Genomic DNA, 12,924 nt, shown 5'->3' with positions numbered 1-12,924 from the left:
TTTTGTGTGAATGTAAGTTTTTGTTTCTCTGGGAAACTGCTCAGGAGTGCAATTGCTAGATTGTATGGTAGTTACATGTTTAGTTTTTTTAAGAAATTGTCAAACTGTTTTCTAGAGTGGCTGTAACTTAAAGAATCCAAACCATTTTGTTTTGGAATGTCCCACCTACATTTTGCATTTGTTTGATTTTTTCCTAAGAGCATCATTCAATTTGTTCTCTATCTCCTGAATTTCCTGTAGACAGAAGGTTAGGTCTAGAGGTTTGACTAGATTTAGGTTAGATATATATTTTTTAAAGTTTATTTATTTATTTTGAGAGAGAGAGCACGCGCGTGAGCACATAAGCCTGTGAGCAGGGGAGGGCAGAGACAGAGAAAAAGAGAGAATTCCAAGCAGGATCTGCACTGTCAGCACAGAGCTGGACACAAGGCTCATACTCATGAACCAGGAGATTATTACCTGAGCCAAAACCAAGAGCTGGATGCTTAATCAACTGAGCCACCCCAGAGCCCCAGATTAGATACTTTTTATGTTGTATTATTACATGAACCCTAAAGAAGTCATAGTGTGCTGCTGGGAAGCAAGTCTCATTGGCACAATGATTAAGTACAACACAGCATAGACCCCAAATGACAACAAATGTGTATCAAGAGCTTTCAGTTCTTGTGCCATGAGCCCTGAGGAGTACAAGATGAGAATCAGGTTCCTGCCCCCATTGAACTCTATCTTTTGAAATTAACTAATTCTATTAGTGTGAGCCCACTAGTCGTGATATGCCAAGTTGTAGCTTAGAGACAACAGTTAATTCTTTTTTTTTTTTTTAATTTTTTTTTTCAACGTTTTTATTTATTTTTGGGACAGAGAGAGACAGAGCATGAACAGGGGAGGGGCAGAGAAAGAGGGAGACACAGAATCTGAAACAGGCTCCAGGCTCCGAGCCATCAGCTCAGAGCCCGATGCGGGGCTCGAACTCACAGACCGCGAGATCGTGGCCTGGCTGAAGTCGGACGCTTAACCGACTGCGCCACCCAGGCGCCCCATAGTTAATTCTGCTTTGAGAATATGTGCATGGGGTTATACAATTTAACTGAAAGCTGGAGTTTGAGCTGGCCCCTGATCTCAAGTAGAATACCAATAAATAAGGATCCTGAGGTAGCAGAGTGTATTTTGAATGCCCTTGGTTTCCATATTAAGGAATTCGAATCTATGGCTAACAAAAAAAGCTCTGAAAATTTCTGTTGCTTGTTTTATTTTTATTTGTTGGTTTTGTTTGTTTTTAAAGGTAAACTGCATTAATATTGAGAAGTGTAAAGGGTGGATGACAGCAGGCTGGGAGATCCATGAGTAAACCATTGCAGTTGTGTATGTGAGGTATCGTAAACTAGATGCCATAAAGAGGAACAGTAGGGTTCTAATATTTAGGGTTAAAGCTAAAAAATATGTCTGAAGTTTTAAGCTTTTGTGGCTATGATATTGCTACATTAAATGAGTTTGGAACATACTAGAGGTCTGAGAGGGAAGAAGAATATTAATTAACATGTGTTATGAGTGTATAGGACAGTAAAGACCTCCAAGTAGACTGTTGGAAACATAACATCTGGAGCTCAGGGGACAGTGTAAGGAAGTGGTTATTGATATTGTAAATCTCCCAGAAGTAACTGGTTTAGGGAAAAGAGGCTTATAATGGTTTGAGGGGCAGATAAGAAAATGAACTATGGTGTTCAATCACACAGCTGAGAAGCCTTGCTGTCCACCAGCATGCTATGCCTCCCTTGTAAGGGAGACCTAAATGGCTTAGGTAAGTGCTTGCAGCTGACCCTCCAGCTCTTGAAGCTCACACTTTCCTAAAGCCTGCTCTATCAGGGCAATGTTTGGTCACAGGGTGTGTACGCATGCGCATGCGCGGGGGGGGGGGGGGTGCTAGTGGGCTGCGCATGCGCAGTAGCAGGCAGGCGGTTAGGCGCAGACCCACCCGCAGAGCATGGGGGAATAGAGCCGCATCAAGGGATGGCTAAGGTTTCCAAAGCAGCTGATAACCGCGGCGGGCGGGACCATTCCCTGTACACAGCCCCTATGCTTCCCAGGAGTCGTCATGTCAACGTGGAAACCATGGACAAAAAAGGGTTGGCATCTTCTCCGGCTCGTAACTTCCAGGAGCCTAAGACTGGTTATCTGCCCAAGGAAGAGAACAAGGAGGGCACTGGGTACCGGCTGCTGAATGTGAGTGGGGGCCCGGGCCGGGGGAGTCTGTTTTCTACCTGGTAAATTCAGTCCTAGAGGACTGGGGAAGGACAGAGGGCTCAGTGCATGCAGATGGGAGGGAGGGAGACCTGCCCTGAGTTGGAAGGTGTTAATACCTGAGGAAGTGCTTATTTGTGGGAAGTTGACGATTATTTAACGGATCACAGTCTCGTTTTATTAACTATTAAATTAAGACAATTTAGAGAATACTTATGACAATCTCCCTTACTTATAGGGTCGTATGAAGATCTGAGGGAGATGGTGATGCAAAGTGCTTAACACTGCAAAGCACAGAGTGAATAAGTGTCAGCTGCTGTCATCATTGACTTTAGTGATGGTGTCATCACACATCATTGGGATTTCATTTATATGGTCAAAAGGCTAAACTCCAGAAACTTTAGTTACCTTTGTTTTCAATTCTTGAGGTTCTTACAGGTGAACCTGTAGGACCAAATCTGCATCATTTCTACAAAGTGAATTATTGGCCTCCTGTTCTTAATTAGAAAGATTAATTTATATTTGAAATGTATGAAACTCTTGAGTTTCAAGAAGCTCTTGAGTTTCAAGTTGGACACTTAACCAACTGAGCCCCCCCAGGGACTCCCCAAAAAACAAAGTTTCTCACATTAAAGTAACTGGCTCTTTACTCTCTACTAATTGATAAAATCTGTAATGGCAAAAAGCTACCATGCAGCAGTGTTTTTAATTTACTTATAGGTACAACAGTATCTACAGACATTAAAAAAAGAATAGTGTACCTATATGCAAGGTACACTGTTTACCCAAGTTTGGTTTCCCAAATTATTTGACCGTAGAATATTTTAATATTTTGAGAGAACAACAAAAAGAGCTTAGGAAATGAAATGTGCACTTGGATTTAGTTATAATGACCACGTAAATAAATTCTTTTCAGACACAGATCCAGAGGAATGAGTAATGAGTTTATGCACTATAGGCATTTATTATATAATACATTTAGAGTAATGCAAGTATATGCTATTAAAATTATTATAATAGCTATAAGATACATAATGTAGACCATTGAACATGGAATGGATGGCGCTCTTTAATAAATGCTGCCTATGTATCAGTACACAGATGGGACATTATATATTTGGGCAACAGGTAGTCTTTCTATGATTTCTTGGCATTTTATGGTACATGATTTCTTGAAAGCAGTTTATCATAGTGGAATCACAACAGCTCTGTAAATATGTTTAGCATTTTCTGTACAAAATACATTTGTTTTAAACTTGGAAGCAAATATATCTCTCATATATATTTCACATCCTCTTAGCATACATTTTGGAAAACACTAGTTTGCAGCTAATGCTTAGAACACATTTCAATTCATTGTTATTCAAAGTTGAGAACCACGGAGATTGGAAACAGGAAAAGCTGGTGGGTTTTAAGGAGGGGGTTGACATGGATCAGATATGCTTTATGGGAAAATTGTTTGTTAGGATTTAAGGAGAGATTAAAGAATGTAGACAATGAGTACAGTAAAGTAAAATCTCTGAGAGAATGGAAAAGTATGGTCTCTAGAGCACAGAGAGAGGTATCCTTCTTAGATAGGAAGAAAGGCATCTCTTCCTTCAGACCAGTGTATATTTTATCCTTGGATCACTGGTATCCAAATCTTCTAGGATACTTACTAAAATCTAGATTCTTGGGCCTCCACCTTAGATCTACTGAATCAGAAGGCTGGGGTCCCAGGAATATGCTCAAATTTTAAACTACCCCTGTGGTTCATAGTTTGAAAATTGCTATAGATAGAGGAAAAAGATAGGCATTGATGTGGAAGTTGTAGATTGAGGGAGTATGCTAGAGAAGAAAGCAAATGAAGCCAGAAGAGTTTCATGAACCAGGTGAAAGAAAAAGGAGGGATAAATGACTGGAGATCTCGGTGAGATGAAAAGAAAGTTTATTGAATATAAATTACTAAAGGAATTGGAAGGATTAACTAGAGAGAGTGCTCCAGTTGAGGGGTATTGCAGCTTCTGATTTTGGTAAAAATGTGGATTATGTACACTGCACATTAGTATCAGTTCTTTAAACCTCGTTAGTTCCTTTCAGCAGCTCACTGCTGAAAGCAAACTAGATGCTACTTCCTAACTTCTCGTTATTTTACTTTTATTACACCTAGGCTTGTGTGCCAAGTTTTGTATTAGACACAGGGATGCAATGGTGAACAAGACAAGCAAAGCACCTTTCTTGAAGCTAATTTTCAATTGGGAGAGAGAGTTACAGATTATGTTGCATTCTAAGGAAATAAAATGGCACTGCGATATAAAATAATTGTGGTGGAGAAAGATAGTAGTTTGGACAGGGGATCAGAGAATGCCTCTGTAAGTATTGGCTTTTAAGTGAAAACCTGAAGAGACTAGCTACCATTTAAAGAGTTTTGGAGAGCATAATAAAGGAGTAAAGAAGCGTGAAGTTTCTGCAGTTCGGAATGGTCACAGAACATAGTGAATGAGAGGGGGAGTGGCGTGAAATGAGGCCATAGCATATCTTTTTTTGTATGTTTAAAGTATCTTAAATTTTTTTGTGTATGAATTTTCTGTTCAAGTTATTTTCCTTAGAGAATTTTGTTCTTTTCCTCCTCCACTTTTCAAAAATTCTTTATTTAAGGATATTAGATCTTCATCTGTGGTACGTGTTACAAATATTTTTTCACAATTTAACAGCTGTATTTTGACTGTTCATGGTACTTTTTGCTATGTAAAAAGGTTCTCAATTTTATGAGGTCAAGTTTATCAATCTTTTATTACATCTGAATTGTGGGTCTTAGTTAAAAACTGTTTACATACACCCTAGTTGTAAAGGAATTTACCTGTTACCTTCTAGTACTTGTATATCATTTTTACATTTAATCCTTGATATTATCATTTTACATTTAAATCCCTGATTTATTTTGGGGCACCTGGGTGGCTCAGTTAGTTGAGCTCCTACTTCAGCTCAGGTCATGATCTCCTGGTTCATGAGTTTTGAGCCCCGCATAGGGATCTGTGCTGACAGCTCAGAGCCTGGAGCTTACTTCAGATCCTGTGTCCCCTCCCTCCCTCCCACCCTCTCTCCCTCCCTCCCTCTCTCTCTCTCTCCCTCCCTCTCTCTCTCTCCCTCTCCCCCTCTCTCTCCCTCTCTCCCTCTCTCCCTCTCTCCCTCTCTCTCCCTCTCTCTCCCTCTCTCCCTCTCTCCCTCTCTCCCTCTCTCCCTCTCTCCCTCTCTCCCTCTCTCCCTCTCTCTCCCTCTCTCCCTCTCTCTCCCTCCCTCCCTCTCCCTCCCTCTCCCTCCCTCTCCCTCCCTCTCCCTCCCTCTCCCTCCCTCTCCCTCCCTCTCCCTCCCTCTCCCTCTCCCTCTCCCTCTCCCTCTTCCTGTCTCCCGCTCCCCCGCTCACGCTCTGTCTCTCTCTAAAAACAAAACAAAACAAAAACACATAAAAAAATCCCTGATTTATTTGGATTGTATGGTATGAGGTATGGATTTTTTTTTCCTTCTTAAAGTAGATGCCCTTAAACCATTTATTAAGAAAAAAAAATCCATCTTTGCTGCATTGATTTGAGATGTCACTTTTATACTAAGTGAACATATATATTTGATTTTTTTCTGGACTTTATGTTCTAGTGGTCTGTTTTTCAGATCATGTACCAGGACCATACTATTTTATTTTAAAGACTTATACTATGCCTTAATGTCTGGTAAGGCTGGTTCCCAACTTTGTATTTTTCCTTTTCTAATGATATCCTGAATATTATAACTTTTTAAAAAGCACTTGATTATTAATTGGTTTATCTCAGTAAAAAAGCCTATATTCTTTTATAAGGATTGCATTAAATTGATGAGTTAGGTAAAACTGACATCTTTATGATGTTGACTTGTCCTGTATAAGAGGTAAGAGATGCCTTTCCATTCATTTCAGATCTACTTAGGTATCTTGTAGATTTCCTTTTAGGAGTTTTGGACAGTTTTTGTTAAGATTATTTCTAAGGAGAGCCTTTTTCTGTGCTGTATCCCTTATTTTTTATGTATATTAAGGCTATTGATTTCTGTATGTTAATTTCATAACCTACTACCTTATTGAATTTTTTAAACATTTGAGCTAGTGTTGTTATTTTAATTTTAGATACACAATCAGATCATCTTCAAATAGAGATAATTTTATTTTTTTTTCCAATTCTTTTGCCTTTAGTTGATCTCTCTTATCTAACTGCTTTGTCTCATGCCACCAGTAAGATGTTGAAGAGTGATGTGATAGCAGGCAGCCTTGCTTTGTTCCTGATCTTAGTAAAAGTGCTTCTAGTGTTTCCATACCAAAAGAAACACTGGCTTCAAGACTTGCTTAATTCCCATTTTTGAGAATGTTGAATTTTGTCAGAGGCCATTTAAACATGTATGGAAATAATCATACAACTTTTCTCCTTAGATATAGGATGTGTTATATTGTATTAATGAATTTCCCAATATCAAACTGCCTTGCATTCCTGGAATTAATACCTCTTGGTTATGGCATATTATTTTCTTAATGTGGTGCTCAATTTGTTTGTTATTATTTGGTATTTTTGTATCAATATTTATAAGTGATACTTGTCTATAATTTTATCAGTTTAGGTATGGTGTTATGCTTGCTTCTTAGAAATATAAAGTTTTCCTTAATATTCAATGGTACAATCTGTAGTGCCATGGGATGTCTGTTCTTTGAAGGTTTGATAGAATTCCTTGTAAAAACTCCTGGCCCTGGCACTTTTTTTTGTGGTGGTAGTTCCTTGCTAACTTTCTCTATTTCTTTTATGGAAATTGGTCTATTTAAGCTGTTTATCACTGATAGGGTAAATTTTGTTAATTAGTATTTCCTTAGGAAATTATACATTTCATTTAGATTTTATTTTATTTTATTTTTTTCATATATGAAATTTATTGTCAAATTGGTTTCCATACAACACCCAGTGCTCATCCCAAAAGGTGCCCTCCTCAATATCTATCACCCACCCTCCCCTCCCTCCCACCCCCCATCAACCCTCAGTTTGTTCTCAGTTTTTAACAGTCTCTTATGTTTTGGCTCTCTCCCACTCTAACCTCTTTTTTTTTTTTTTTTCCCTTCCCTTCCCCCATGGGTTTCTGTTAAGTTTCTTAGGATCGACATAAGAGTGAAACCATATGGTATCTGTCTTTCTCTGTATGGCTTATTTCACTTAGCATCACACTCTCCAGTTCCATCCACGTTGCTACAAAAGGCCATATTTCATTTTTTCTCATTGCCACGTAGTATTCCATTGTGTATATAAACCATAATTTCTTTATCCATTCATCAGTTGATGGACATTTAGGCTCTTTCCATAATTTGGCTATTGTTGAGAGTGCTGCTATAAACATTGGGGTACAAGTGCCCCTGTGCATCAGTACTCCTGTATCCCTTGGGTAAATTCCTAGCAGTGCTATTGCTGGGTCATAGGGTAGGTCTATTTTTAATTTTCTGAGGAACCTCCACACTGCTTTCCAGAGCGGCTGCACCAATTTGCATTCCCACCAACAGTGCAAGAGGGTTCCCGTTTCTCCACATCCTCTCCAGCATCTATAGTCTCCTGATTTGTTCATTTTGGCCACTCTGACTGGCGTGAGGTGATACCTGAGTGTGGTTTTGATTTGTATTTCCCTGATAAGGAGCGACGCTGAACATCTTTTCATGTGCCTGTTGGCCATCTGGATGTCTTCTTTACAGAAGTGTCTTTTCATGTTTTCTGCCCATTTCTTCACTGGGTTATTTGTTTTTCGGGTGTGGAGTTTGGTGAGCTCTTTATAGATTTTGGATACTAGCCCTTTGTCCGATATGTCATTTGCGACTATCTTTTCCCATTCCGTTGGTTGCCTTTTAGTTTTGTTGGTTGTTTCCTTTGCTGTGCAGAAGCTTTTTATCTTCATAAGGTCCCAGTAATTCACTTTTGTTTTAATTCTCTTGCCTTTGGGGATGTGTCGAGTAAGAGATTGCTCCGGCTGAGGTCAGAGAGGTCTTTTCCTGCTTTCTCCTCTAAGGTTTTGATGGTTTCCTGTCTCACATTTAGGTCCTTTATCCATTTTGAGTTTATTTTTGTGAATGGTGTGAGAAAGTGGTCTAGTTTTAACCTTCTGCATGTTGCTGTCCAGTTCTCCCAGCACCATTTGTTAAAGAGACTGTCTTTTTTCCATTGGATGTTCTTTCCTGCTTTGTCAAAGATGAGTTGGCCATACGTTTGTGGGTCTAGTTCTGAGGTTTCTATTCTATTCCATTGGTCTATGTGTCTGTTTTTGTGCCAATACCATGCTGTCTTGATGATGACAGCTTTGTAGTAGAGGCTAAAGTCTGGGATTGTGATGCCTCCTGCTTTGGTCTTCTTCAAAATTACTTTGGCTATTTGGGGCCTTTTGTGGTTCCATATGAATTTTAGGATTGCTTGTTCTAGTTTCAAGAAGAATGCTGGTGCAATTTTGATTGGGATTGCATTGAATGTGTAGATAGCTTTGGGTAGTATTGACATTTTGACAATATTTATTCTTCCAATCCATGAGCAGGGAATGTCTTTCCATTTCTTTATATATTCTTCAATTACCTTCATAAGCTTTCTATAGTTTTCAGCATACAGATCTTTTACATCTTTGGTTAGATTTATTCCTAGGTATTTTATGCTTCTTGGTGCAATTGTGAATGGGATCAGTTTCTTTATTTGTCTTTCTGTTGCTTCATTGTTAGTGTATAAGAATGCAACTGATTTCTGTACATTGATTTTGTATGCTGCAACTTTGCTGAATTCATGTATCAGTTCTAGCAGACTTTTGGTGGAGTCTATCGGATTTTCCATGTATAATATGTCATCTGCAAGAAGCGAAAGCTTGACTTCATCTTTGCCAATTTGATGCCTTTGATTTCCTTTTGTTGTGTGATTGCTGATGCTAGAACTTCCAACACTATGTTAAACAACAGCAGTGAGAGTGGACATCCCTGTCGTGTTCCTGATCTCAGGGAAAAAGCTCTCAGTTTTTCCCCATTGAGGATGATGTTAGCTGTGGGCTTTTCATAAATGGCTTTGATGATCTTTAAGTATGTTCCTTCTATCCCAACTTTCTCAAGGGTTTTTATTAAGAAAGGTGCTGGATTTTGTCAAAGGCCTTTTCTGCATCGATTGACAGGATCATATGGTTCTTCTCTTTTTTGTTGTTAATGTGATGTATCACGTTGATTGATTTGCGAATGTTGAACCAGCCCTGCATCCCAGGAATGAATCCCACTTGATCATGGTGAATAATTCTTTTTATATGCTGTTGAATTCGATTTGCTAGTATCTTATTGAGAATTTTTGCATCCATATTCATCAGGGACATTGGCCTGTAGTTCTTTCTTTGCTGGGTCTCTGTCTGGTTTAGGAATCAAAGCCAATACTGGCTTCATAGAATGAGTCTGGAAGTTTTCCTTCCCTTTCTATTTTTTGGAACAGCTTGAGAAGGATAGGTATTATCTCTGTTTTAATGTAGAATTCCCCAGGGAAGCCATCTGGTCCTGGACTCTTATTTGTTGGGAGATTTTTGATAACTGATTCAATTTCTTTACTGGTTATGGGTCTTTTCAAGCTTTCTATTTCCTCCTGATTGAGTTTTGGAAGTGTGTGGGTGTGTAGGAATTTGTCCATTTATTCCATATTGTCCAGTTTGTTGGCTTATAATTTTTCATAGTATTCCCTGATAATTGTTTGTATCTCTGAGGGATTAGTTGTAATAATTCCATTTTCATTCATGATTTTATCTATTTGGGTCATCTCCCTTTTCTTTTTGAGAAGCCTGGCTAGAGGTTTGTCAATTTTGTTTATTTTTTTCAAAAAACCAACTCTTGGTTTCATTGATCTGCTCTACAGTTCTTTTAGATTCTATATTGTTTATTTCTGCTCTGATCTTTATTATTTCTCTTCTTCTGCTGGCTTTGGGGTGTCTTTGCTGTTCTGCTTCTATTTCCTTTAGGTGTGCTGTTAGATTTTGTATTTGGGATTTTTCTTGTTTCTTGAGATAGGCCTGGATTGCAATGTATTTTCCTCTCAGGACTGCCTTCACTGCATTCCAAAGCGTTTGGATTGTTGTATTTTCATTTTTGTTTGTTTCCATGTATATTTTAATTTCTTCTCTAATTGCCTGGTTGACCCATTCTTTCGTTAGTAGGGTGTTCTTTAACCTCCATGCTTTTGGAGGTTTTCTAGACTTTTTCCTGTGGTTGATTTCAAGCTTCATAGTATTGTGGTCCGAAAGTATGCATGGTATGATCTCAATTCTTGTATACTTATGAAGGGCTGTTTTGTGACCCAGTATGTGATCTATCTTGGAGAATGTTCCATGGGCACTCGAGAAGAAAGTATATTCTGTTGCTTTGGGATGCAGAGTTCTAAATATATCTGTCAAGTCCATCTGATCCAATGTATCATTCAGGGCCCTTGTTTCTTTATTGACCATGTGTCTAGATGATCTATCCATTGTTGTAAGTGGGGTATTAAAGTCCCATGAAATTACCACATTCTTGTCAATAAGGTTGCTTATGTTTGTGAGTAATTGTTTAATAAATTTGGAGACTCCCATATTTGGCGCACAGACATTTATAATTGTTAGCTCTTCCTGATGGATAGACCCTGTAATTATTATATAATGCCCTTCTTCATCTCTTGTTACAGCCTTTAATTTAAAGTCTAGTTTGTCTGCTATAAGTATGGCCACTCCAGCTTTCTTCTGACTTCCAGTAGCATGATAAATAGTTCTCCATCCCCTCACTTTCAATCTGAAGGTGTCCTCAGGTCTAAAATGACTCTTTTGTAGACAGCAAATAGATGGGTCTTGTTTTTTTATCCATTCTGATACCCTGTGTCTTTTGGTTGGCGCATTGAGTCCATTTACATTCAGTGTTATTATAGAAAGATATGGGTTTAGAGTCATTGTGATGTCTGTAGGTTTCATGCTTGTAGCGATGTCTCTGGTACTTTATCTCACAGAATCCCCCCTTAGGATCTCTTGTAGGGCTGGTTTAGTGGTGACGAATTCCTTCAGTGTTTGTTTGTTTGGGAAGACCTTTATCTCTGCTTCTATTCTAAGTGACAGACTTGCTGGATAAAGGATTCTTGGCTGCATATTTTTTCTGTTCATCACATTGAAGATCTTCTGCCATTCCTTTCTGGCCTGCCAAGTTTCACTAGACATCCATCACGAGGCTTATCGGTCTCCCTTTATATGTTAGAGCACGTTTATCCCTAGCTGCTTCCAGAATTTTCTCTTTATCCTTGTATTTTGCCAGTTTCACTATGATATGTCGTGCAGAAGATCGATTCAAGTTACGTCTGAAGGGAGTTCTCTGTGCCTCTTGGCTTTCAATGCCTTTTCCTTCCCCAGATCAGGGAAGTTCTCAGCTATGATTTCTTCAAGTACACCTTCAGCACCTTTCCCTCTCTCTTCCTCCTCTGGAATACCAATTATGCATAGATTATTTCTCTTTAGTGCATCACTTAGTTCTCTAATTTTCCCCTCATACTCCTGGATTTTTTAATCTTTTTCTCAGCTTCTTCTTTTTCCATAATTTTATCTTCTAGTTCCCCTATTCTCTCCTCTGCCTCTTCAATCCGAGCCGTGGTCGTCTCCATTTTATTTTGCAGATCATTAATAGCATTTTTTAGCTCCTCCTGGCTGTTCCTTAGTCCCTTGATCTCTGTAGCAATAGATTCTCTGCTGTCCTTTATACTGTTTTCAAGCCCAGCGATTAATTTTATGACTGTTATTCTAAATTCACTTTTTGTTATATTGTTTGAATACTTTTTGATCAGTTCGTTAGCTGTTATTACTTCCTGGAGATTCTTTTGAGGGGAATTCTTTAGTTTCGTCATTTTGGATAGTCCCTGGAGTGGTGTGGAACTGCAGTGCACTTCCCTTGTGCTGTCTTGAATAACTTGCGTTGGTGGGTGTGGCCGCAGTCAGACCTGATGTCTGCCAGCAGCCAGCTGCTGGAGCCACAGTCAGACTGGTGTGTACCTTCTCTTCCCCTCCTCTAGGGGTGGGATTCACTGTGGGGTGGCCTGGCCTGGCTGGGCTACTTGCACACTGCCAGGCTTGTGGTGCTGGGGATCTGGTATATTAGCTGGGGTGGATCGGCATGGTGCACAGGGGCAGGAGGGGCAGGCTCAGCTCGCTTTTCCTTCGGAGATCCGCTTCTGGAGGGGCCCTGCAGCACCGGGAGGGAGTCACACCCGCCGCCGGAGGGATGGATCCACAGAAGCACAACGTTTGGTGTTTGCCCGGTGCAAGCAAGTTCCCTGACAGGAACTGGTTCCCTTTGGGATTTTGGCTGGGGGATGGGCGAGGGAGATGGCGCTGGCGAGCGCCTTTGTTCCTCGCCAAGCTGAGCTCTGTCGTCTGGGGCTCAACAACTCTCCCTCCCATTGTCCTCTAGACCTCCCGTTCTCTGAGCAGAGCTGTTAACTTAAAACCTTCCAGATGTTAAGTCCCGCTTGCTGTCAGAACACACACCGTCCGGTCTGCTTTTGCAAGCCAGACTCGGGGGCTCTGCTTTGCTTTGCCGGTGGGCTGGCCCTCTGCCCCGGCTCCCTCCCGTCAGTCCATGTATCGAGCACCACCTCTCTGCCCTTCCTACCCTCTTCCGTGGGCCTCTTGTCTCCACTTGACTCTGGAGAA

The 12,924-nt window shown here is 40.0% G+C and overlaps 1 protein-coding gene across 4 annotated transcripts in view; it reads left to right on the top strand.

Annotated features, from left to right (window-relative positions):
• The first annotated feature begins 1,943 nt into the window (after positions 1 to 1,943).
• Positions 1,944 to 12,924, top strand: part of C2CD6 (C2 calcium dependent domain containing 6) — a 186,049-nt gene continuing 175,068 nt past the window's right edge. For all 4 annotated transcript variants that reach the window (XM_043577483.1, XM_043577482.1, XM_043577485.1 and 1 more), the window contains exon 1: positions 1,944 to 2,220. In XM_043577483.1, coding sequence (XP_043433418.1) covers positions 2,008 to 2,220 — 213 coding nt within the window. In that variant the 5' untranslated portion in view covers positions 1,944 to 2,007. The remainder of the gene's footprint in view (positions 2,221 to 12,924) is intronic.

Source organism: Prionailurus bengalensis, chromosome C1 (genome assembly GCF_016509475.1).
Source record: "Prionailurus bengalensis isolate Pbe53 chromosome C1, Fcat_Pben_1.1_paternal_pri, whole genome shotgun sequence".
In the NCBI taxonomy this organism is placed as follows: Eukaryota; Metazoa; Chordata; class Mammalia; order Carnivora; family Felidae; genus Prionailurus; species Prionailurus bengalensis.
Note: the sequence above shows the minus strand (reverse complement) of the source record. Positions and strands in the feature narration are given on the sequence as shown.